A 26,617-nucleotide genomic window follows, 5' to 3' on the forward strand; every position below is an offset into this window, starting at 1 on the left:
GAAACATAATTACCATTTGATGAGAATATCCCATGTTTCTAGCACTTACACTGAGTACTTCATTTATTATCTCATTTAATTCTCAGAACATTCTACACGGCTGTTTTTATTATCCCATTTCATACCTGCGGAAACTGGCTCAGAAAACAAGTAACAGGGAGAATTCAAATCTAGGTCTGCTGAGCTACATTCTTAACCACTACATCAGGGCCACCCTTTCTTTCTTTAGATTTTCTGCTCAGAGGATCTTTAGTAAATCACTGTAAGATAAACAAGACAGCAAAAGCTGTGCTCTTAGAGTTTTATTTAATTCCCAAAGTACATTTTCCCCTGTACCTACTAAAATCTCATTCTATTAAAAATGTTTCCTTTTCTTGAAACTGAGTCAATTGCATTTTTCACTTCTGAAGCATGGATGGAGATGATGATGGCAGCACCACAGCAGAGGCTGCAGCAATGGTATTAATGGTGGTAGTAGGGCAGGGGTCGTGAGCATGTACTGATCTTGATACCATGGCAGGCACTGACAGGTATAGCCAAATTTAATCTACAGTATAAGTATTATTACCTTCTCTTTAAGATGAATAACCCTAAGGGTCTAGAGATAGATTTTAGAAACTTGCTCAAGGTCTTCCAGCTAATAAGTGGCAAAAGTGGGTTTCAAACCCATCTGTCTGTCTCCAGAGCCCCTTTTCTCAACTCTTTCTCAATCAATTATCTCCACTCGGAAGGTCTTCTCTAGGTATGTCTTTACCTGAGAAGCTGGCAGCCCAGGTGATGTTGAGGTTGAAGTTTTTGGAGGCATTGATGAACATGTCCAAATCCCTATTTTGCTAATGAGATGTACAAATAATTAGAAAATGAATTACTGTAACAGTTTCCTGATTTTAAAAGAAAGCAGTAGTTAAATTTTACTACTCTCAACTTTCTTAATTACAAAAAGATACTTTAATGTCTTAAGAGAAACTCATGCTTATAGAACAGCAAAATTTCTAAGCTTAACATAAGCAATATACCCCAAACAAATTTCATTTCCCTCCCATAAAAGTATATGGGATTTAGGGACTTCCCTGGTGGCACACTGGTTAAGACTTTGTGCTCCCAATGCAGGGGCCCCGTGTCTGATCCCTGGTCAGGGAACTAGATCCTACATGCATGCCGCAACTAAGAGTTCTCATGCCACAACTAAGGAGCCCGCCTGCCATAACCAAGACCCAGTGCAACCAAATAAATAAATTAGTTGAATTAAAAAAAAAGTATATGGGATTTAATGCTTTATCAAATGCCTAACTCCATGAAAAAGTATCTTTTAAAAAGACCCTCACCAGAGCACAGTGACCTACATCCCGTGACCTATGTTAGGGAATCAGCCTCTTAAGGATCCTCTGGGCAGCCCTGTCCAAATGTCTGAAGAGTAAAACACTTGGTCAAGTGTCTCAATTTATATTAACTTATAAATCAAACCTATGTACTTCTGAACCCATAGATTATATACAGTGTAAAGTTCTCCAAAATGGAAGTGGTTTTTTTTTTTTTTGTTTGTTTGTTTGTTTGTTTGCAGTACACGGGCCTCTTACTGTTGTGGCCTCTCCCATCATGGAGCACAGGCTCCGGACGCGCAGGCTCAGCGGCCATGGCTCATGGGCCCAGCCGCTCTGCGGCATGTGGGATCTTCCCGGACCGGGGCACAAACCCCTGCATTGGCAGGTGGACTCTCAACCACTGCACCACCAGGGAAGCCCAATGGAAGTGGTTTTTAAGGAATAGCACATAAAGCTGAAATAAACTAAATTTAAAAACTTTAAATTGTCTTCATCCATGATTAAGAACATTTTTCTCTCACTAAAAATATTATTTCAAGAGAAATATGACAGAATATGTCTTATTACCTTTGAAAACTTTGTATACCACTTAGAGATACAGCAGTTTGAAGAGCTAGTTTAATTTATTGTGACTCTCGGTTTTAATGACTGAAAAAGGTATCTCTGAGGAATGTGTTGGGCCAGCTGGAAGAAGAGCACTGTCAGTAGTGTTGGGTAAATCATGATACTAATTTTTAGTTTTCCCTGAAATTTGGCTAATAAATCTCTTTCTTGGGGTCAAAAAATTGTTTTTCCAAATGAGTCAGATGTTGCATTTTATATTTTTGAATCCAATCCTGCTGAAATTCTTCACATTGAAAGATTTTTAAAACAGGTTAGAAAATTAAGATTTTAAAGAGCATTCTTTTGATAGTTTTTACAGCACAAAAATTACAACAATAGAAGCATTTCCAAACAGCTATTTCCAAAACGTGATCTCCAAACCAGAAGTTTCTCTCATAAAGCAGTTACCTTCTCATTTATTGATAAGGCCTCACCATCCTCTTAAAGGGACAGCTCAAGTGTTTATTTATTTATTGAGCTGCATCACGGCACGTGGGATCTTAGTTCCCTGATCAAGGATCGAACCCGTGCCCCCTGCAGTGGAAGCATGGAGTCCTAAACACTGGACCGCCAGGGAATTCCCTATTTTTTAATGTTTGCTGGTAGCACATTACTAGCAATTACTTCTTTCCCTGGAAAGGATTAATAACCTTGAAATCTTGATGCTTTTGTAAAAGACAGGACACATACATTGTGTAACTATTAAATATTCTGTCATAAGAGAAACAAGGCAGTAAATAAATTTCATGTGTGGTACTTTTGCTATAGCCTTATCCTAAAAAATTTAAAAAAAATTCTGGTCAGTACAGCCACTGAAATGATATACCAACACAATTTTTCCACAAAACATTTTCATTGAAAGTCATTTATTATTTTTACTTAAAAAGCTATTCACTCATGAGAATGTATCTTCTCTAGTACATCTCTTCTTAATTTTATCATTGAAGTGGAATACAAAAAACAAATCTTACTTTCATTTAATTGTGAATATCCCACACTGGACTTCATTTTACTACTGATTTATTATTTCTTAAATTTAGCAGTGCTTGTTGATAACATCTGTTATCAAAGGAATGCACTTTGGCTTATTATCATATTGTTTTCCATGTATTATTTGTTACATTTATTGTAATTTTTGTTTTGTTTTGTTTTTTTGCGGTATGCGGGCCTCTCACTGTTGTGGCCTCTCCCGTTGCGGAGCACAGGCTCCGGATGCGCAGGCTCAGCAGCCATGGCTCATAGGCCCAGCCGCTCCGCGGCATGTAGGATCTTCCCAGACCGGGACACGAACCCGTGTCCCCTGCATTGGCAGGCGGACTCTCAACCACTGCGCCATCAGGGAAGCCCCATTCATTGTATTTTTGTAATGGTAAATGGCTTTGTGTATGTTGATGAGAAATAAGAAACCTCCAAGGAGGCCCCTAAATAATTTACCATTAGGTTTAGTAAAATTTCATTATGTACCAGAGTAGGTATTAAATGACTTTATGTTTCACTGAAGAAATCATATAGGTGCGTGTTCATATTCTAGATGCTTTACTTTTAAATGTCATACTGTGTTGGCTCCCTTTTACCTCTAGGTAATACCTTATGGCAGGTTGGGGTTTACCATTAACAACAGTAGATATAAAAATACATTTCAAATAGTTACCTTAGTAATTTCAATTATTTCTGGCTTACTTCTTCACTGTTTTTACCTCCTAATGAGGATAGGAACTCATTCTAGGAGCATAAATGTCACCTCTGTCTTGCATCACTGGTATTAATTTCCATTCTGAGAGAGTAAATCTCGGTTCTGACACTGCCCCCCTAACAGGGAAGTTCCCCTTGCAGTCTCCTTTCCTTTCCTGTATGGGGCTGTGATGGGCTGATGGGCAAACCAAGTATGTGTGGAGTCAGTGTCACTCTGTATATCAGATCATGGTAAATCTTAACAACATGGGGCTTCCCTGGTGGCGCAGTGGTTGAGAGTCCGCCTGCCGATGCAGGGGACACGGGTTTGTGCCCCAGTCCGGGAAGATCCCATATGCCGCGGAGCGGCTAGGCCCGTGAGCCATGGCCGCTGAGCCTGCCCGTCTGGAGCCTGTGCTCTGCAACAGGAGAGGCCATAACAGTGAGAGGCCTGCATACTGCAAAAAAAGAAAAAAAAATCTTAACAACATGGTAAATCTTACCTTTTAAATACAAAGGAGATAAATGTAGATTCTAACATTTCTTTCCTGTACCTCTAAACATCATCCTGTGGACTCCACTTCTGGAGACCGCTGCTAAGGCAGTGCTTCTATCCATAGTGACCAAGAAAAAGTTCCACACAAATTCAAAACAAAGTAAGAAGACTTTTAAATCTTACTTCATCAGGTGTAGCCACAAAATTGATGGCTGTGTAATAGCGGTCATCTTCCTGGGATAGGCTAAAGGTGAACTGATAGTCAATAAGAAGAGTATCTATGGAAAGAAAGAAATGTGTATTTAACAACTGAAACAAAACAAAACAAAATAGGTCTCTAGAGATACAGATTGATTTTCTCATAAACATTCAACAGCCAGGAAAGCACTTTTGGCAAAGTCTGTGGGTAATGTCATTTTGTTTGAGTTAACACCAAAACCTCCTTGTATCATCACCCTGGTTGAGATTTTAGGCTCCAAGCTAACTTACCTAGAAATATTAATTGAGCATCTATTTATGCTTAAGGATACAAAGCTATAAATTAATGGTATAAAAGAAACCAAGACTCCAAGTAAAAATGGTTGATTTCAGGTTTGGGGCAAGGAATATGTGCCTCAGTTATCTTATTCTAGAAAGCAAGAAAGCATTCAAAGACTAATGTAATGTAGCAAAAGAACATAGCTTGAAAAAGAGCCTACTGGCTAAAGATGGTATAATTTAATTCTAAGAAGTACTGTACAATTCAACAACCCGATTTAAAAATGGGCAAAGACTTGAATAGATAGTTCTCCAAAGAAGATATACAAATGGCCAATAAGCACATGAAAAGGTGCTCAACATCAATGATCATTAGGGAAATACAAATCAAAACCACAATGAGATAACACATCACCTGTAGTAGGATGGCTACCACCGAAAAAAGTGTTGGTGAGGATGTGGAGAAATTGGAACCCTTGTGCACTGCTGGTGGGAATGGTGCAGCTGCTGTGAAAAACAGTATGGCAGTTCCTCAAAAAATTAAAATAGAATTACCAAATGATCCAGCAATTCCACTTCTGAGTATATACCAAAAGAACTGAGAGTAGGATCCTGAAGGGCTATTTGTACAACCATGTTCATAGCAGCCAAAGAGATCATAGCCCAATGGTGGAAGCAAACCAAGTGTCCATCAACAGACGAATGGATAAACAAAATATGGTATATACATTCAATGGAGTATCACTCAGTCTTAAAGAGAAAGGAAATTGTGACACATGCTACAACATGAATGAACCTTGAGGACATTATGCTAAATGAAATAAATGAATCACAAAAAGACAAATACTATATATTTCCACTTATATGAAGTACCTAGAATAGTCAAATTCATATAGACAAAGTAGAATGGTGGTTGTTAGAGGGTAGGGGAAGAGGGAAATGGGGAGTTGTTGGTAAGTTTATTTTTAACTGTTCAAAAAACTGCCAAATGATTTTCCAAAGTGGAAAACCATTTTATATTCCCACAAAAAATTTAAAAGGGTTTCACTTTCTCCACATCATTGCTAAAACTTGGTATTGGCTTTTATTTTTCAAGATAGAGAAATATAAGGTACCAGATTACAAAAAATTAATTGATATGGTTTCAGGTTTCACATTATAAACTAACCTTTCTTTTTTTGGCTGTACGTGGGCCTCTCACTGTTGTGGCCTCTCCCGTTGTGGAGCACAGGCTCTGGACGCGCAGGCCCAGCCGCTCCGCGGCATGTGGGATCTTCCCGGACCGGGCCACGAACCCGTGTCCCCTGCATCGGCAGGCGGACTCTCAACCACTGCGCCACCAGGGAAGCCCTAAACTAACCTTTAAGATATGACCAGTTGCCTGGCTTTGATATGGTATCAAAAGATAATACCCAGTTACCTGAAAAGGTTATTAAAACACTCCATCCATTTCTAACTATATGTCTGGTGGGGCCAGGTTTTTTTTGTGTGTACTTTAACCAAAGAGACATAGTGCAACAGATTGAATGCAGAAGCATATATGAGAATCCAGTTGTCTTTTATTAAGCCACTGTATTGGCTTTTGATTCTAGTCATTCTAGGGGTGTATCTCACTGTGTGTTTGGTTTTTTTTTTTGGCTGCGTTGGGTCTTTGTTGCTGCGTGCGGGCTTTCTCTAGTTGTGGCTAGCGGGGGCTACTCTTCGTTGCGGTGCATGGGCTTCTCATTGCAGTGGCTTCTTTTGTTGCAGAGCACGGGCTCTAGGCAGGCGGGCTTCAGTAGCTGTGTTGCGTGAGCTCAGTAGTTGTGGCTCACGGGCTCTAGAGCACAGGCTCAGTAGTTGTGGCACATGGCCTTAGCTGCTCAGCGGCATGTAGGATCTTCCCGGACGAGGGCTCGAACCCGTGTCCCCTGCATTGGCAGGTGGATTCTTAACTGCTGCGCCACCAGGAAAGCCCCCTCATTGTGTGTTTTTTTTTTAATTTATTTAATTTATTTACTTTTGGCTGCATTGGGTCTTCGTTGCTGTGCGTGGGCTCTCTCCAGTTGCAGTGAGCGGGGGCCACTCTCCGTTGCAGTGCACGGGCCTCTCGTTGCGGTGGCCTCTCCCGTTGCAGAGCACGGGCTCCAGGAGCGCGGGCCTCAGTAGTTGTGACACGCGGGCTCAGTAGTTGTGGCTCGTTGGGCTCCAGAGCGCAGGCTCAGCAGTTGTGGCGCATGGGCCTAGTTGCTCCGCGGCATGTGGGATCTTCCTGGACCAGGGCTCGAACCCATGTCCCCTGCGTTGGCAGGCGGACTCTCAACCACTGCGCCACCAGGGAAGCCCCCTCATTGTGGTTTTAATACACATATCCCAAATGTCTAATAATGTTACACATTTCTTCAAGTGCTTATTGGCAATTCGTCTATCTTCTTTGGTGAAATGTCTATTCAAATCTTTGTCTGTTTTTAACTGAAATTGTCCCCTTATCCAGTTGTAAGAGTTCTTCATATATTCTAAATATAAACTCTTAATCAAAGATACGCTTTGTAAACATTTTCCTTAGTCTGTAGCTGGTTGTTTACTTTTTTAAAAATTAATTTATTTATTTAATTTTGGCTGCGTTGGGTCTTCATTGCTGCGCGTGAGCTTTCTCTAGTTGTGGAGTGGGGCCTACTCTTCGTTGCCGTGTGTGGGCTTCTCACTGTGGTGGCTTCTCTTGTTGTGGAGCAAGGGCTCTAGGTGCGTGGGCTTCAGTAGTTGTGGCATGCAGGCTCAGCAGTTGTGGCTCGCGGGCTCTAGAGCACAGGCTCAGTAGTGGCGCATGGGCTTAGTTGCTCCATGGCATGTGGGATCTTCCCAGACCAAGGATTGAACCCGTGTTCCCTGAACTGGCAGGCAGATTCTTAACCACTGCACCACCAGGGAAGTCCCTTGTTTTTTACTTTTTAAACAGTATTTTTTAAAAACACAAGTTTTAAATTTTGATAAGTCCCAATAAATGAGTTTTTCTTTTATGAATTGTGCTTTTCGTATCACAACTAAGAACCTTCCCATATACAAGGTCATGAAGTTTTTCTCTTGTTTTTTACTAGAAAAACACATTTATAGGTTCTAGCTGGACATGAATTTTGAGTGGACATTATTTTACCCAGAAAAGCCAGTATATAATTATAACAGAATGTGAAAACAATAGCTCATTTTCCTTTGGTTCCATAATCTGACCTAGTATGTGGATTCTCCTACAGGAAGAAAATGCATTTACCCATAAGGACCTGGTCACCTTTCCAGATTTACTGTTCACTGTAAGTTAGTCACTAGATATTTTATTTTACATATTAGTTCCTAGAGAGGTGGTTAACACAAATCAGTTTCAGAGGGAATAACTTCAACTATATTTTAAGAATTCTGTTTTTGATCGATCCTAAAATATGACATACAATGACCCCAACCACATAATGGCAAATGAAATAAGGTTTCAAGAGAATATAAATTAGGAAAGCCAGAGACGTATATCTCTGTACTCTTCCCTGATATCTGCTATGGACATACTGATATAAACCATAACCAGAATTAAAGCAGCCTAAAATAGTTTACATATGTATTAAATTTAATAGACTGTAACACATCAAATTAGGCGACACTTCTATGGGTGGTTACTATATTCCTATAGCACTTATCATTCTCAAACCATGTTAAAGAAAATAATGTTTTACTGAACTACTTTGCTTCTAGACAAATGAGAACTGCAAAAACACTTACAGTAACATGTTCCTTTGAGAGGGTTTCCTTGGTATCGATTTTCTACTTCACATCTAGGGGGAAACAAAATGAAGATTATTTTCTGTTGTTACTTAAAACAGAATCAACATTCACTTTAAAATCAAGTAGATCTTTTTATATAAACTACCAGTTTTTGAGTCAGTACAATTACATTCTTCACTGTTACTCAAATCAGATGGACTAACAAGACTTTGCATTCATTTTCAATGCTGACTGCCCAGCAGTTCACACCACCACCAACTGATAAACATTTGCCAAAGCACATGAGATAAATTCAAATAAAATAAAATTTAGATCCTATTATCACGAAAAACACATGTTCACTTTTGTATGGACTAAATATTCTTCTACAAGTGCAGTTAAAACATTTTTCAAATTGACTTACCTGTGGTTAGTTGCTAATAAAGTAATTAAGTTTTTATCCATTTTGGAATGTGTGGGTGTGGATGAGACTGTGGCAAAGGCAAACTGTTTAGAAGAGATTATGCCAAAAGATGTAAATGGTGGCTAAGTGGAAGAATGGCTATCTTACATGTGTTTTTCTCCTAGGGCCATCTAGCTGTCTGTTTTTATTACTGCAATAAAATCAGAGCTGTTACTGAAAAAAAAAAAAAAAACATTTTTCATATATTCATTTTTCACTTTTCCTGGATAAATTGAACCTGTTCTTTAAATACAAGTGAGAGAAGGCTAAAAACCAAGAATCACTTAAAAAATAAAAAACCAAAAACAACCCTTGGACATGGTTCATCAGTCTGGAGAAAAAAATAAGTTCTAGTAAAAAAGAATTATTAATTTCCTCATAAATATCATCTATGAACATCAGTAAAACCCAGGCTCCCACTTTACAAAGTGATTCAGGCAGGCACAATAGCTATGAACTGTGAGGAAAGGAGGGGAAAACTTGGGTCAAGTACTTTTGCCAGATAAATAATACAAGGATGTTGTGTCTTTTTATCTAGAGTGATTATCAGCACTTGTTTATATTTAAAATTTCCTAAAGAGAAAGTCTTTCACTAGACCTACACTTCATTTCTTTGTTGTATACCATTAACTGAAGGCAGGGGTGATTAATTTTGCTCTATTACATTTTTCTATTTAAAGGAACCTAGATTTAAAAATTAAATTTAGAGCTTATTTTATGAGGTTTTCTGGTGAGGGAGAGAGAAACTGGGGAATAATCTCTCTTGTTTCAACTCACCAGGACACTAAAAACAATTACCACTAGCCTCACTATTGATAGATGGGGAAAATGAGGCTTAACACCTCATTTTAAGTGATTTGCCTCAACAGCACCCTACTCAGTGGAGGCACAGCCAGGGCTGAATCCCCACATCTGCCTGATGCTGTTTGCATCCTCATGGATGGGAACTCCAAACTCTTCCCCGAAACATGTTTGACATACTTCACCAAGGAAAATGCTAGAACAGGGAGGGTGTGTTAAAGGCAAGATGACCTCTCTACTATTAGACAACCAAAATGCCAAATAAAATACTGTCCTGGAATACCAGCTCTTCTAACTCTATCTTTTAGGAAAATCTCCTGACATGACAAAAATCAAGTCGTTACTGAAGTTAAAAGACTAATCCAAGTCAGCAAGCAAGGAACTGTCAGTGTCACTCAAACATAAAATTGTGATTTAAAGAGCCATTAAGGAATTACTGCTAAACTGACAAACTTCCCAGTACGAAGGGTGACTAAATTACACCTATCTGAAGTAGAAAGGGCAATTTCAAATCAGTCAACTTGGGGATCCCTCAGAGCCCACGGCAACAAGGCCCAGAGAAAAAAGGGTGGCTCTTGGGGTTCAGGCAGTTTCACAGCCCCTCGGCCCTCCCTGATGAGGTGTGGCCTGTGGCAGGAGTCCCGGGAGTGTGGTACTCACAGCTGGCACTCGTCCCCCTTGACACCCTTGGTGGTGCAGAAGCACTTGCCCGTGTTGGTATTGCACAGCGACGCGTGCCCATTGCACTTGCATGCTGGGGAGAAGGAAAAGGAAAGCAGGTGGTCACAACTGGCTTAAAAGATTACCACTATTAGAGACTTTCCCTAAAACAAATAACATTATCTCAACTGGATTCAACAGGAAAGGCAGGTAAAATAAATGCATTCATTTAAGGGGTACAATTCTTGTTTTTTAGCTAGTGATTTATCTCAAATAATGTCAAGGCAACAGTAAAGAAGCCAAAGTCACAGGCCAGGAGGAAAGAGAAATGTCAGTGTCTGCTGCCAATGAGGTCATCCCTCTGCAATAGACTTTGCAAACATCTTTGCAATAGACTCTGTTTTTCACTATCACCATTCTCTCATTCACTCAATAAACATTTCTGAAGCATCTCCAGTATGGCACACAGACTAAGTCCCCGTCCTCAGAGACCTCTGAGTGATGACTGCCCTCTGGGGGGAGGGTTGGTCTGGCTAAGCTCTGACTTAGCTGAGGAGACTTCTCCACAATGGCCACGCTTCTGAGGCAGGATTCCAATGGCAGGTCAGTGTTTCAGCGGCCCTCTAGGATTCACACCCTTGTCTGCCTTCTTCTTCCTTAACAGCAAATGACTCTTTTCATCTCCCTCATCTAGCCACCAACACATCTCCACCTTCTTTCATCCAACACATAGGTGTGAGCTATGACAAACTTTATACTCCAGGTGAAATAAATGAACCCTTTTGCTCAATACCTTTTCACTCTACAAACTGTTTTTCTGTGAATAAATTAAAAGTATTAGGCTGGAGATAGGTGTACTTTTAAAAGAAATCCGGTGGGGAAAAAAAATCCAAAGAAACCTATGAATAGAATAGTGCAGTGGGGAAGAAAATTTATGCTGGAGTAAGAAACACTAGCGTTCAACTCTGGGCTCTACTGAGGATGGAGAGAGGTGCAGTGTGTTAACAAAAGCAAAGGCCTAAAGTTCAGTTTGCCTGAGTTTGAATTCAGGTCCCTCCACTTAGCTCCCTTTCTAAGTCAGCCTCCTCATCCATGTGACAGGGATAATAACAGTGCCTATCCTGTAGGGTTTTGGGGAGGATTAAATGAGATAACACATGAATAAAACACAGTAAGCATTCAAAAAATCATCGCTGTTATCCATAGCTTAAGGACTATACAATTCTAAGAAGAAAACATTAAAGACTTGGTGTCACTCACAGTATTTTTAAATCATGCTTTCTATTATGGATTGCGACTCTGAAAAATAAAGCTACCTCTGAGTTCTGAACAACTGTACTCGGGCCCCACAGATGCCACAGAGGAGAATGTAATTTTTCTAAGATGAGAGCTGAAGATATGGGGACGATGGTACCCTCACAGTGGCACAACCAGGCCCAACAGCTAAAGTCACACATCCTGGATATGGTTCTCAGCATGGCCAAATCTCAGTGAGACCCTGGGCAGGCTACTTGATCCTGGGGATAATAAAAGCAGCACTGTCTCAGGTAGCTACCAGCACAATGCCTTGTATATACTCACCACTCAATAATGTCAGGTACTCTGATTTCTGTCTAATGGATGAAATCTATTCACAAAGAGTGAAAAAAGTTTTACTTAATACCTTTTAATCTGAGCAAGAAATTTTACTTAAGAGTGGTAAGAAAGGACATCAGAAGAGTAATAATAATTGCTCACATCTACCTGTTATGTCCTGCTGACTGCTTTCATTTCAACAACCACCCTACTATCCCCATTTTACAGATGAAGGAACTAAACCCCAGAGAGGTTCCACTAGGACACTAACTCTCTTCTGGATGCTCTGGGGTCAGATTCTCAAGAACCATGCTAAGGAGTTTGGAGGTGGGATGTGACGAGTAGGTAGAGATTTTCCTTTCTTATTTATTTTCCTACTCAGACCTGATGGGTCTTTCCACTATAAACTAGAACAAACCAAAAAGTAGTTTATTGGTATCACTTGTCATTTTAAAAAATATAATTTGTGTACTAACAATAAAGTGTCCTACTACTTACAGGAATCTATTTGACATGTATGGGGAAACATGGGACTACTTAAATCTTTAAAAATAGTAGAAGTATTGAGGAGTCCAGCTCCTGGTTAAAAACCTACATGTGATTTTTGAGGCCAAACCATAGACAATGACAAAGGCTTTCCCTGGTGGGCCATACCAGGAAAACTGCCCTCCCCACACCAGCCTGGGTGGAAGTCTCTGAGGGGGGCTGAATCAAGGTCTCAGATCACCTGGCCAGCCACTCTCTTTCACATATTTGCATTCCTAGCTCAGGAATCTTCATTCCTAGGTCTCTTTATCTGAAGCCTTGGGCAGAGGTCTTCTTCAGTCACCTCTGCTGAGTTTCCATATGGAGGAGGAGGGGAACCTCAAAGAGGCTTTACCCACTCAGTCCCAGGTACTTTTCCACTCTTAGTCCTTCCCCTTCACCCTCCCTCCCGACCCCAGGGGCCATAAAAGGCTTTTTGCTGGGCCTTTTGGTTCAGGGCTCCCTTAACAACAAGTTTTCCCTGAAGCCTATGCTGATCCACTTGACGCTCAACCAGAGCACCATTCCAGGAGGGATAGCGGAACAAGGGGAGTCAGTGCTTTCTCCAGTGTAAGCCTCTTGCTTATACCATCAGAGTAAGTGATTAAAGGCTTAACTTCCTCATTTTTTTCTTTTTAATATTTATTTATTTGGCTGCGCTGGGTCTTAGTTGTGGCATGCAGGATCTTCGTTGCCTCACAGGGGATCTTTAGTTGTGGCATGCAGGCTCATGTTGCGGCATGTGGGATCTAGTTCCTTAACCAAGGATCAAACCCGGGCCCCCTGCATTGAGCGTGCAATCTTAACCACTGGACCACCAGGGAAGTCCTTCATTTTTGACTAGTTGCTTTAATGGCTACTCTGACACCAGGCAGCTCTGCTCTCTCTCCCCCAACTCAGCTGAGCTCCTGACAAGTATAACTTAAGAAATGCAATATCTGAAACCAAGTGGCTTTTTTCCTCCAAGATATACAAGTCAAACAGATGCATTATGTGCCACCTGGTTTGCAATCAGTAACCCTGAAAAATTTGACTTACGTTGACATTTTCCCCCATTGGTCGGATCACCATAGAAGCCAGATATGCAGGTCTCACAATGCTTGCCCGTGGTCAGGTTTTCACACTTCTCACAGATACTCTGATTAATGCATTTGCTGTGGCCATTGCACTGGCAAGCTGAAAGAAAGAATTTTAAGGGGCTTTTCCTATGGTAGAGCTGGGTGGAGTACGTTCCACAAGATTTATTTGCAACTATCTAAGTTCCTTATTGCTTCTAAATAATCATCAAAACTACTAAAAACTAGTTTGAGAAATAAGATCAAAACATCAAAAAAGAGCTAATTCAGGAAAATCAGAAATATACCAAGCAAGGTGAAAGTCCAGAGCCATTAAAAAAAAAGTTTTTGTTGTTATTAATTGTAAAAATAATATATGCTCATGATAGTAAATTTGAAAAATACAAGGAAAGGGAAAAAAAATCATATACAATTTCACCACCCAGAGATCACTGTCCACATTTGGATCCTTCCTTCCAGTATTTTTTTCTATACAGTTTTACACAGTTGTGTTCATATTAATATTCAATTTTGATTTTTTAAAATGTAGATCACAATTATTTTACCACATTATTTTACCTATCATAAACAAAACTTTAAATGGCAGAATGATTTCTATGAAGCCAGTCACTTAACCATTACATTTTGATATTTAGTTTGCTTTCAATTTTTCATTTTTAGAAAAATAACCATGTTTATATGTAAACATTTCTATAAGTGGAATTACTGATTCCTGATGCATACAGGAGTTTACAACTAGAAAGGCATATGAGGCCTGGACCTCTCAGGGCTGCTCAGGACAGTTGTGCACTGCATACTTCAGGTGGGGCCACTCATGTAGTGCACAACCTGTAAGCAGACCTGTCTTTTTTTCTCCTTAGCTCTATTGAGACATAACTGACATATAACATTGTGTAAATCTAAAGTGCACATTTAAAGTATACAATGTGTTGATTTGATACACTTACTGCAAAATGATGACCACCATAGCTATAGCTAACACCTGCATCATGTCACATAATTACCATTTCTTTTTTGTGGTGAAACATTTAAGATCTGCTCTTTTACAGATCTGTCTTGGTTGGTCAATGTCATACAGTCTCCACCTTGACAACTTTCCATGGCCTTGCACCTGTTCTGTTTACCCACCTGCTTTCTACCCCATCCCTGTAGGTATTTGAGTTGTTTTAAATAGACTGCAACTGAAGAACTTAAAAATGACTACATCAAATATTCCACCAAAATTGCTTAAGATCTGGGGACTATACATGTTTTTCCTGTGAAGATGAGCAACTGTGCACATAGCAAAAGGGCAAAGCACAACACACAAAAAATGTAATACCTAAAATCATTTACCAAAATATCTGTATTCTGGTTCAAGATAAAAAGATTGAACAAATGCTTCTCTCTCTCTTCCCCTTCAAGATCTCACTGAAATTACAGAAGAAACGTAAAAACAAGGGTTAGGGATAAGAGGAAAAGGCGCTATGAGAAGTACTGAGAGATACTTCTGAAGCACTGAATTTCTAGCCAGAACGCCCGAAGTGGGGAGGCACACGGCACAACCATGAACATGCCAAATGCATCCACACACCTGGTCCGTTGCTCCTTCCTTCCTCCACTGTGTAAGGAATGCAGACCATTCAACAACAGCCAGAGCAGACCAGAGCTGGAGAGCCCTGGTACTAGCTAGTCAGCCTCTCCCTTAGGATATCACACCACACCTTCACGACACCCAGTACGCATAAGCCTAGACATTCAGTTATAAATACAAATCAACCTTGAGGAATCACTAGTATGAGAAAATCATCAACCTAAAAGCACCACCTAGATAAACACACAGAACGACTAACTCTGAAGGAAGGATTAATGCAAGAAACTTAAGAGAATGAAAAATACTAATTTTAGCAAATTCAAGGAGGTTTCAGAGATCACTGCATTCATAAAATAAGAAAGCAAGCTCTGGAACAAACCTTCACAATATTTAGAGACCTTGCAAAATGAAAAGGATAAAACAAAATCAGATGCAAAACAAAAACCCTTCAATAGATTAAACAGGAGAACACATATAGCCAAAAAGCTACTTGCCAGAAAATAACAGGAACAGCTGTATGCCAACAAATTTGATCACTTAGATGAAATAGAAAAATTCCTATAAAATACAGGTTACCTAAACTGACTCAAGCAGAAATAGAAAAGCTGCCTGTATTATACTTTACTTACCTATACTAAGAGATTGAATGAATAATCAAAAATCTTCCCACAAAGAAAAATCCAAGCCCAGATAGCTTCACTGGTGAATTCTACCAGTACTTAAAGAAGAATTAATACCAATCCTTTTGCAAACTCTTTCACAGTAAATACAAGAGGAGGGAACACTTCCCTACTCACTCTGAAGCCAGTACTACCCTGGTACCAAAGCCAGACAGTCATAACAAGAAAGAAAATTATAGAACAGACCTATATCTCTCATGAAAATAGACACAAAATACGCACCTAGCAAACTAAATCCAGCAACACAGTAAAAAGGATTATGCATCATAAGCAAATGGGCTTTATCCCAGGAATGAATGACTGGTTTGATATCCTTAAATCAATTAGTATAACGTAATATTAATAAACTAAAGAACAAAACCACATCACCATTGTGATACAGAAAATGCATTTGACAAAATCCAGCACCCAATCATGACAAAAGCCCTCAAAAATCTAGGAATAGAAGTAAAATTTCTCAACCTGATAAAGGACAAGTACGAAAAAACTAAGGCCAACATCATACATAATGGAAAAAGACTGAATTCTTTCCCTCTAAGATCAGGAACAAGAGAATGATGTCCACTCTCACCACTTTTATTCAACATTGTACTGGAATTTCTAGCCAGGCCAATTAGCACCCCCAAAATTTTTTTTTAAAAAGGTATCCAGATAGGAAAGACAGTAAAACTGTCTTTCTTAGTAAACAACACAACCTTGTATATAGAAAACCCTAATCCACTAAAAAACTAGTAGAAATAATGAGTTTAGCAAGGTTGCACAATACAAGATTAACATATTGTATTTCTACATATTAACAATGATCAGAAAACTAAATTAAGATAATTCCATTCACAATACCATGAAGAAGAATAAAATACTTTGTATAGTAAATTTAACAAAATAAGCATAAGATATATACATTGAAAACTTTATAAAACACTGCTGAAAGAAAATAAAAAACTAAAGAAATGAAAGACATTCCAGGTTCATAAACTAAAAGGCTTAATTAATATTGTTAAGATGGTAATATACCCCCAGTTGGTCTACAGATTCAATGCAATCTCTATCAGATGTCAGCTGGCTTTCTGTTGATGTTACTGAAACTGACAAGTTCATCCTAAAATTCATATGGAAATTCAAAGAACCCAGAACAGCCATAACAATCTAGGAAAACAAGAACAAAGTTGGAGGACTCAGACTTCCCAATTTCAAAACTTACTACAAAGCTACAGAAATCAAGAGTGTGATATCAGCATAAGGACAGACATATAGGTCAATGCAATAGAAATGAGAGTCCAGAAATAAGTTCTTACGTTCAACTGATTTTCAACAAATGTGCTCCCAAAATTCAATAGTAAAAAAATAGTCTTTTCAACAAATGGTACAGGGACAACTGATTAACTACATGCAAAAAGATAAATTTGGACCCCTACCTCACACCATACACAAAAATTAACTCAAAATGAATTATGGAACTAAATACAAAGAGATAAACCTATGTAACCTTAAAGAGAAAACACAGGAGTAATTGTGATTTTTGGGTTAGTTAGGCACTGACTTCTTAGATACAATACCAAAAGCACATGGGATAAACGAAATCTTTTGTATTTCAAAAGATACCATCAAGAAAGTATGTAAAGCAATTATACCCCAATAAAGATGTTAAAAAAAAAAAAAAAGAAAGTAAAAAGAGGGCTTCCCTGGTGGTGCAGTGGTTGAGAGTCCGCCTGCTGATGCAGGGGACATGGGTTCGTGCCCTGGTCCGGGAAGATCCCACATGCCGCGGAGCGGCTAGGTCCGTGAGCCATGGCCGCTGAGCCTGGGCATCCGGAGCCTGTGCTCCGCAACGGGAGAGGCCACAACAGTGAGAGGCCCGTGTACTGCACCCACCCCCACCCCCCCCCCCAAAAAAAAGAAAGTAAAAAGAAACCCATGGAATGGGAGAAAATATTTGCAAACTGTATAACCAATAAGGGACTTGTATCTAGATTCATAAAGAACTCTAATACGTCAACAGTAAAAAGATAATGTAATTTAAAACTGGGCAAAGAATTTGAATAGACAGTTCTCCAAACACATATAAATGGCCAATAGGATGCTCAACTTCATTAGTCATTAGGGAAATGCAAGTCAAAACCACAGTGAGATACCATTTCTCATATACTAGAACAGCAACAATCAAACAGACACATGTATTGATAAGGATGTGGAGAAATCTGAACCTTTCTATACTGCTAATGAGAATGAAAAATGGTACAGCTACTTTGGAAAACTTTGTGCCCATTATTCCCCATTTCTTTCCCTGGCCCTAGGCAACCACTAATCTACTTTTTGTCTCTATTTATTTGCCCTTTTTTGGACATTCCATATAAGTGATATCATATAATATATAGCCTTTGTATCTGACTGCTTTTGCACAGCATATTTTCGAGGTTCATTCATGTTGTAGAATATATCAGTACTTTATATTCCTTTTTATTGCCAAATAGTATTCCATTGTATGAATGTACCACATTTTGTTTATCCACTCGCTGGCTGACAGACATCTGGGTTGTTGCCACTTTTGTCTATTATGAATAATACTTCTATGAGCACTCCATACAGGTTTTTTTTTTAATTAATTAATTTATTTATTTTTATTTTTGGCTGTGTTGGGTCTTTCTTGCTGCGTGTGGGCTCTTCTCTAGTTGCGGCGAGTGGGGGCTACTCTTTCTTGCGGTGAGCAGGCTTCTCACTGCAGTGGCTTCTCTTGTTGCGGAGCACGGGCTCTAGGTGCACGGGCTTCAGTAGTTGTGGCTTGCGGGCTCTAAAGCGCAGACTCAGCAGTTGTGGTGCACCGGTTTAGTTGTGCTGCGGCATGTGGGATCTTCCCGGACCAGGGCTTGAACCCGTGTCCCCTGCATTGGCAGGTGGATTCTCAACCACTGCACACCCAGGGAAGCCCCTCAGTACAAGTTTTTGTGTGGACATATATTTTCAATTCTCTTGGGTATATACTGGGCTATATGATGGATCTATGTTTAACTTTTTGAGGAACTGCCAAATTGTTTTCCAAAGTGGCTACAGAATTTTACATTCCTACCAACAATTTATGAGGATTCCAGTTTCCTAAATGATGTTGAGCATATTTTCATGTGCTTATTTGAGTTTAAAGAGTTCTTTATGTATTCTGGACATTAGCTTCTTATCAGACATATAATTTGTAAATATTTTCCTATATCCTGTGTATTTTCATTTTACCTGATATATTCTTGATATTAGTGGAAAAGCACAAATTTAACTATTTCATTAATCAAACCACTAGTAGATTAGAAATACAACTGTAGATCCTCCAAAATCTTAGGAAAAAAGGAACAAAGAGAATTTAATCCAGTTCTGTAGATAAAAAGCTGGTTTCTCATTTTATTTTGCATTTTCCTGCTCTACTTCCTTTTCTGAGAATGACTTTATATACTTTTGATAGGAACAGGATAAAGGGAGAAAGTAGGTGATTAAATAGTTAATCCCACTAGGGGACTGTAAGTGGAAAAAAAAATGAGAGACCCCTGTAAGTTAATGATCACTCAAGAAAGCAGGTTTGCTTAACCACAAAACTAAGCAGGCCTGCTTAGCAACAAAACCATGCAACAGAAGCATGAGACACGCCCCAAAACAATAAAACAATGGTGGCATGAGACCCATATCCTGCCCAGTAAGCTCGTAAGTTAATGACCCCTAAGACATGCTCTCTGCACACATAAAAAACAATAATTTATGGAAGGGTGACATTCAAAGTGAAAGACCCTTATTGTACTGAAACCTAAAATAATTTTTCTATAATGTCATGACAGTCCTGGCTTGACCATGTAGGGACAAGAAAACTCCCCTGCCCAACCTGGAGGAGGAGCTTATGATGGAAGCCTGATGTCTACTCAAGAATGAGGAAGAAGGTGGTCTTTTCCCCCACCCCATTTTTCCTTTGATTATAAATCTGTAGCCCACTAAGTTCTCGGAGTGTGGCACCCTCTTGCCAGCTCACTTGTAAGCCTCGCAAGTGTCCTATTCTAATAAATCCCTTCTTATCTATCACTTAGCACCTAGATGAATTCTTTCTGTGCTGAGACATAAAGGACTGGAGCTCCTTGGAGCGCCACGGTGCTCACCCCCAACCCCCGGGGGAAAAGACACCTAGCAGTTTCACTTTGCCCACTTTTCTGTTGGGTCCACATTCAGCTTTATTTTTCTGGAGGGTAGAGGTTTACATACTCTGGATGATAATCATTTGTTATATACCCTGCAGATATTTTCTTCCAGTCTGCCTGTGGCCCTTTATCTTTGTTTACAGTGGTCTTTCCCTTATAGAAGTCCTCACAAAGAACCCAGTGCTCAGGGGCAATGTCTGGCAGGTTCTTGGAGATATTCTTATCCACTCATCTCTTGGGAGTCTTTGCACCTGCTTAGCATCTCCCAACTGCTCTGGAGGCCCATCAGTACATTCCTGAGATTTACTGAAAGTTTGAATCAAAGGTCAATTTTTCAGGGTTGGTTTCTCAGGACAGCTACCATAGCAGGTCTAGGATCAAGGTTTAGGTCAACTCAAGGTCTGTTCCTTCTGGCATCAACCATTGGAAAGGATAGGAAGGAAGGAGAAGGAGAAGGGAAAGGAGAGAGGGAAGGAGTGGGGAGGGGAGAAGAGGGCAAAGAGAGGGGAGGAGGGAGAGAGGGAGGCAGGCAGGCAGGCTGAATTTTTCCTTTTTTCTTCATGTCAAAGGGAAAGAGATGGTTTTCCTTCTCCCTTTTCTTAGAGCATTTCAGTAAGAAAACCTGTATTAAAAAACCCTTCCTGTTCCTTTGATATGTATATGTATGAAAATTTTTAAACCTAAATAAGCCTCTAGTCAGCACTACAAAGCAGAGATGTTTTTCTTAAGTGCTTAAAAGCCATCTCTTTGAAATGTACACATCAAGGGAGCCAGCCCCCCTCCCCTTGCTGTGGGAATGGGTCCAAACTGTAACCACCTGCTTGCCTTAAAGATACAAGTTTGTTTTCTCCTTTGGGTAAAGGCAATTAACTAACCTAGGTGGCCTCCCCAATTACCAGGTAAATTCAGAATGAACTGTGAAAGAATGTAGAGCAAATAGTGCTGTCAAATCCTCACATGAAGACAAGTTATCTTCATTTTGAGAACATGTATATAATGGATTATATACGCTGGGATATTTAAAAGGGTAGAATTTCCCTCTGTTTTTGCAATCTCATTAGTGGATTGCTGCAATGTGGGCCACAACCTGGTTTAATGCTTATTCAATAATAAAACTGTTTCTTTCTTTTCTACATCTGTGGAGTGGAATTTCTGGGTTGGCAGTAGATTTTATTTTTAATTTTTCCCTACAACTGCCACAATGTATTTTTAAGTAAAAAGCAAACTGTAGAACAATATATCATATGCATAGTGTACAGCATAGTATTTTTATTTTAAAAACTATACATCTAGAGGTATCTATATTATACTGTTAAAAGTTTTTCCTTCTAGAGACGAGAAGAGGAATTCTAGTTTTTATTTTACCTACATCTGTAATAGTCGATTTTTTACAATGAACTCATTTCAATACTTTTGTAATGAAAGTTAGCAAGACAACTCACTTAAAGTCCTTAGTATTTTCATTAATTGACATTAAAAATATTTTTCACATGAAACAAATAGTTTCCTAAACTATCTGTTATTTTTTTCTTAAAGAAATCCATATAAATAATGTAGCTTTCAAGGCTTTATTCTTTGTAAATAGGTAGTGAAACACTTGATTTTGGATACACAAGACATCTTACCTGGACAATGAATGAAAGACCAGTTGTATCTGCTGTCCTCCAGACACATGCTGGAATTGAGAAGGGGCTGTGGATAGGAATTTCCTGTAGGGGCCTGAGAAGGCATTTTCACTGGTCCTTTATAGGAGCCCTCTGTGCATTTCCCTTTGCCAGTATTGCTGGGATCAGTACACCAGCCACAGCCTGGTTGCTCCAAGCAGTGACTACAGGTACAGTAGCCTGAACAATTTTCAGCTGTAAAAAAACATACGTTACAATTCACTATCATATGTAGTCTTAAATTCATTGTATTTAAATTACCTTTTTCTTTAACAGACTATTCAACTTCTGTGAGTCAAAATTCCTATTCTATTGTGATTGTTTAAATGACATAATAAAACTTTAAAAAGCCCAATATCTTGTCCAACATATAATAGAGACTCCTCCCCTCCTGTCTCAATCTCAGGATGTTTAGAGATCATCTCCTGGAAATCACTTCTTTATGAATTAGGAGATTAAGATGTCGAGATATTACATGGCTTGAGCAATACTGAGGCTGGGCAAATTATTTCTGTACTCTGTGATCCATCCTACAGTTGTTTACTTGTGTCATTGTTCTTGGTTCTGTATGCGGGTTCACATCAGGCAGTCTCTGGACAGTCCTGAGCAGGAGGTCAAGTCTGGTCTCATCCCTAGAATTTTCAGAGGCTGACAGCACTGCCCTACACACAGGAGTTGTCACCCATACTGCCTAGAGCTCACTTTTCACTCACGGGGGCAGCTGCTCATGGTATACCACTCCATACACTGGCCAAAAGGGAAGGAGGCCACGTAGGCATTGGAGTCCACGCACTGCTTCATGTTGCTGCACCACATGCACTCGGAGCTGCCGCTGGTACACTCCCCACATGCCGTCCGCAAGGCACACGGTGTCCGGCACTGCTTGGCACTGTGGTTCGCTGGGAAGTAAACCGAAGAGAGACACTTAGAGCTCCCACTATGTCAGCTAAGGTCAAAGGTTTTTCAATGTGGGTTGTGACCCACTAGTGTGTCATGAAATCAATTCAGTGGGTTACACTAAATGCAGAAGAAAATAGAAAGTCTTAGGTCATCAAGTACTATTTAGTCAAGTATATTTATATACTTGGGGGAAAAACAGTTTTTCTTTTCCAAGAGCATTAAGGACAGACATGAGGGAACAAGCTAATCTTTCCATATGAGTAGAGGTTCTAAAGCTCCTTATAATATAGGAGACCCAGGATGAACTTCAGGGGTTTTACAACCCACCTGAATATACAAAATTGCATCTTTGTATATTCTGGGGGAAAAAGAACCACAGCATTCATTAAATTCACCAAAGCACTCAGGATCCAAAATGGCTGAAAAGTTTCCCTAGATATTACACTTTAAGGTGACCCCTACAGTGCTATGAATTCTCTTCCACACCTCTGTATTCCTCAGACAAATGACAGTACCTTCCTAAAATAAGACATGATGTCAATGGAGTCCAGTCTCCCAAAAGCAGCCACAGAATTCCAACTACTGCTTGTAAGTACCTCTGCAGGAGGAGGACACTGGTCTAGGGCTGCAAATGCCACCCCTGTGCCTGCCTTTAGGAAGCCTAAATGTGCCCAGAGAGCTTCAAGCCTGTGAAGCTACTCCAAGTGTCCGGTCCTTCAGCACCCTCCTGCAGCTTTATAATGCTGAAGGTTTGCTTCTGCTTCCTGACACAGAGCTACTCCCATCATTTTTCTCCCCACTGACACTATCTTTCTGCCCATTGTCCCTGCAGTGATCTGCTTGCTTTTCTGATCTTTTCTTTGGATTTTTTGTTCTTTCTTCCACAATATTTCCCTGCCAACACCAAGAAATTTGCCTTTCAGAGAAATTATCAATACTTTTTGTGGTCAACAAACCAATCAATCTCATGGTTAATCAGAATATTAGTGTTAGTTGTTTTTGGTTTTGTTCATGGCTCACACTATTCAGAGTCAAACACTATTTCCTTCTGCTTTAAAAATTCTGTGTTACACTCTGCTTCATATGCTTGAAATCAATACTCCATCGGTTTTTCATGAAAATTTCATAATACTTAACTATGCCTTCTACAGTTTCTCTTTCGACGAACTTCCAGTAACGCATAATTCACCCATATACTTACCAGGTCTTTCACAGACACTACCATTGAGTGGGTTGATGCAGGTTGCAGCTTTTAAGCCCGAAGTACTGGGTTCGGACAAAATTCCACAGAATCCAGCATCACTGGGCTCAGATGGCATCCACTGTAGCAAACTATTTGTGAATGGGGACATATCTTCCCAGCACCAGTAGGACACATTGATCTTCCGAAGGCCAACCCACGGGGTTAAGGTGAGCTTGGACTGTAGGCAAAACAGGCACAGCTATGAATATAATCAATGTCTTGACCAAAACTGGATTCTAGACAAAAACCATTAAGTTACATACATCCAAAAGATAAAGGAAAACCTCCCTATCCCGATTCAGCCATGGTAGATTACTGCAGACCATCATTTTTCTGTTACATATCATGCCTGGCACTTTAATATGGCCATTTTACAAAGGACAGAAATATAGTTCGGAGAAGACATCAATATCAAAGTAATAATCAAGTTCCTAAATTTCTACATGCTATGACAAATGCTATGAAGGAATGACCAAACCCAACTTGGTTTAAATGTCTATTTATACGTGAAATCATTGTATCGATATTTATGAAATACCGGTTATATGCCTATCATTATCTAAGCCTGTTTTGGAAGCTCTGGCTAGTTCAGGCTTAGATAAATGATGATTAAAGATTCCCACCTTCAGCTGGGGAGGTGGGGGGTATTGGCTGTCACCGAATTTATAGAGAAAATAGGAGAATGAATTCCTGGGAAAGTCTGTCTCAGATGCCACATGTAGCCAAAACCCAGACCCCACTTCCTATGTCCTTCCCAAGGAAGTGCTTCCCATTCCTCCTACCTGCTTGACATTTCCCCCTAACTGTTCTATACCAAAGACAATGTTGTTGAAAGAGCCGTTGTCTTGTATCTACTTGACTGAGGGTAGGACCACAGTTCTAGGGCTCTGGACTAAAAAAGACAAAATGTGACTGTGGAATATCAACTACAAGCTGCCTGAGAGTACTGGGTGGACAGGAGGAGAACTTGGGGACTTTCTGTGCTCAGAAACTCCTGATAAGAAGATGCCCTCTCCTTTTGGCTTGGTCAGACCTAAGAAAGACCCAAATGGATGTCTATTTCTTAGGATGATTAGCATTAAATCATATTACACACTGTAATAATACCTGAAATCTGAGAGACTCAGGTGGCTTAATTCAGCTCAGCTAATTAGTAATGGCATTCCCCTCCCCCACCCCAACAGAACCTAGGGATAAAACAGATATGAAATCATCTACTGATGTCACAGGATATGTGCATATGTAAACATGCTACTGTTCAATACACATGTAATTATTGATATATCTTATAATTTAATGAAATATGACTAATAAAAATAAGGTGTTGGAAATTTAAAGATAAGAAAGAATTTATTAAAAGAAGAGAATTTGACAGTGCAGTTCCATAGTGTATTACACTGCACCTACTAGCATTCCTCCTGCTGCCAAGCACATCACAGGTAAGCTGTAGTCATGCTGTCAGTAGAAGGATGGATACTAGAAACTTAATTTCCAAAGATTTTAACTCACCATGCTCTGCGATGACTGCATGATTCGCAGCTGCTTAAGGACAAATTCCACCTTCTTCTGGGTTGTAAGAGAAGCCAAAAAGGCATTGTGGTTCCTACAGGACAATTTTGCATTGTCATAATTCTCTTTGGCAGTAGTAATTTTCAGACATGAGTTTCCAACCAAATGCCAGCCAATGCCACAGATATTTTCTTTATTAAAGAGGGGAGAGAAAAACAAAGAGTTTTAGAAATCACACAAAACTACGTATATTAGCAGCTTGAACTGCTGAAAACCTAAAGGGCTTTTGTGAGCTGAATTCTAGATACTTCATTCAGATGTGGTGAGTGCATCAGACACATTACTAAGAACCAAATACAGAATACACACAAGAATTTTTTAAATGTTTATCAGTCATATTTCCTGGATCTCAAGATGCATATTCTGAGGTCAACCCTCCTATGTTTTAGAGGAAAACATTTGTTTGATGTCACTGTTAAACTTATAAACCTCCTTTTGAAGAAAAATCAGAAACAAGGCTAAAATCCTAAGAGCAGAAAAATGAATATGCATTATTGGAAAGATGGGGTGGAAAACTGCAAGAACAGAAATGAGTTGGTGAGTGAGCAAGCTGCACTGTTTTCACATCAAGTGAAACAAAACATCCAAAAAGTGAGGTGGAAAGAGGATTTTTGGGAAATAAACCGAAGTGCTACAGTACACCAGGTAAGTTTGTAATCTGCTACTGTGACCTCCCTGTACCCACCCAAGGAACTGCAGAAGCTATACATGCTTCCTGGAAGACAGTGCACAAGCAAAGCAACTTCACTGGAACCAAAGTACCCTGGAGATGCCCTCAACAATGTTCATCAACAGCCAGTGAGATAAACGGAAGGTGCCACAGAAAAGGGATCATTTCAGAGCAGATAAAGACTTGTTCCTCAAAGTGTGGCATCAGTGTCATTGCTCGCTGAAATGCAGATTCTAGGGCCCCACCACAAATCTGTGCCAGAATCTGGCTTCTAGCAAGACCCCCAGGTACTCTGCTATGCCCTAAAGTTTGAGATGCAATGAGGTAAAAGAACAAGAACCCCACTCTAGCAAGCTGAATCAAGTACTTCCGAAGGATTTCAAGAGGGGCCCCAGTAGACTCCAGCTACCCTGTACTTGTGTTGCACAGAGCCAAAGAAGTCCCCTTCCTGGGCTTCCTGGTTGAGCAAATATATCATACAGTTTCAGCCATGGCTGGCTGGCTTCAGGCCCCCAACTCATCATCCTGAACCTCAGAAGTGCTATAAATTGAGGTATCTGGGGCTGGGGTCATCCCAGGAGGTGCTGCTGACAGAGACATCTCTCCTTTCCTTCTTATCAGAAGGTGCTGAAAACCTGATCCCAGTGGTCAGTAAGAAGTACTCTTCATAAAGTGTACAGCAGGGGCTTCCCTGGTGGCGCAGTGGTTGAGTGTCTGTCTGCCGATGCAGGGGACACGGGTTCGTGCCCCGGTCCGGGAAGAT

The 26,617-nt window shown here is 39.9% G+C and overlaps 1 protein-coding gene across 4 annotated transcripts in view; it reads right to left on the reverse strand.

Moving 5' to 3' along the window:
* The window catches only part of ATRN (attractin), a 175,850-nt gene that overhangs the window by 61,817 nt on the left and 87,416 nt on the right, over positions 1-26,617 (reverse strand). For all 4 annotated transcript variants that reach the window (XM_082858005.1, XM_082858002.1, XM_082858004.1 and 1 more), the window contains exons 15-23: positions 25,125-25,315; positions 23,574-23,793; positions 22,186-22,371; positions 21,434-21,667; positions 13,355-13,492; positions 10,217-10,310; positions 8,311-8,363; positions 4,276-4,370; positions 755-833 (exon numbers count right to left, since the gene is read on the reverse strand). In XM_082858005.1, coding sequence (XP_082714131.1) covers positions 755-833; positions 4,276-4,370; positions 8,311-8,363; positions 10,217-10,310; positions 13,355-13,492; positions 21,434-21,667; positions 22,186-22,371; positions 23,574-23,793; positions 25,125-25,315 — 1,290 coding nt within the window. The remainder of the gene's footprint in view (positions 1-754; positions 834-4,275; positions 4,371-8,310; positions 8,364-10,216; positions 10,311-13,354; positions 13,493-21,433; positions 21,668-22,185; positions 22,372-23,573; positions 23,794-25,124; positions 25,316-26,617) is intronic.

This window comes from Leucopleurus acutus (assembly GCF_964270905.1).
Source record: "Leucopleurus acutus genome assembly, chromosome: 16".
NCBI lineage: Eukaryota > Metazoa > Chordata > Mammalia > Artiodactyla > Delphinidae > Leucopleurus > Leucopleurus acutus.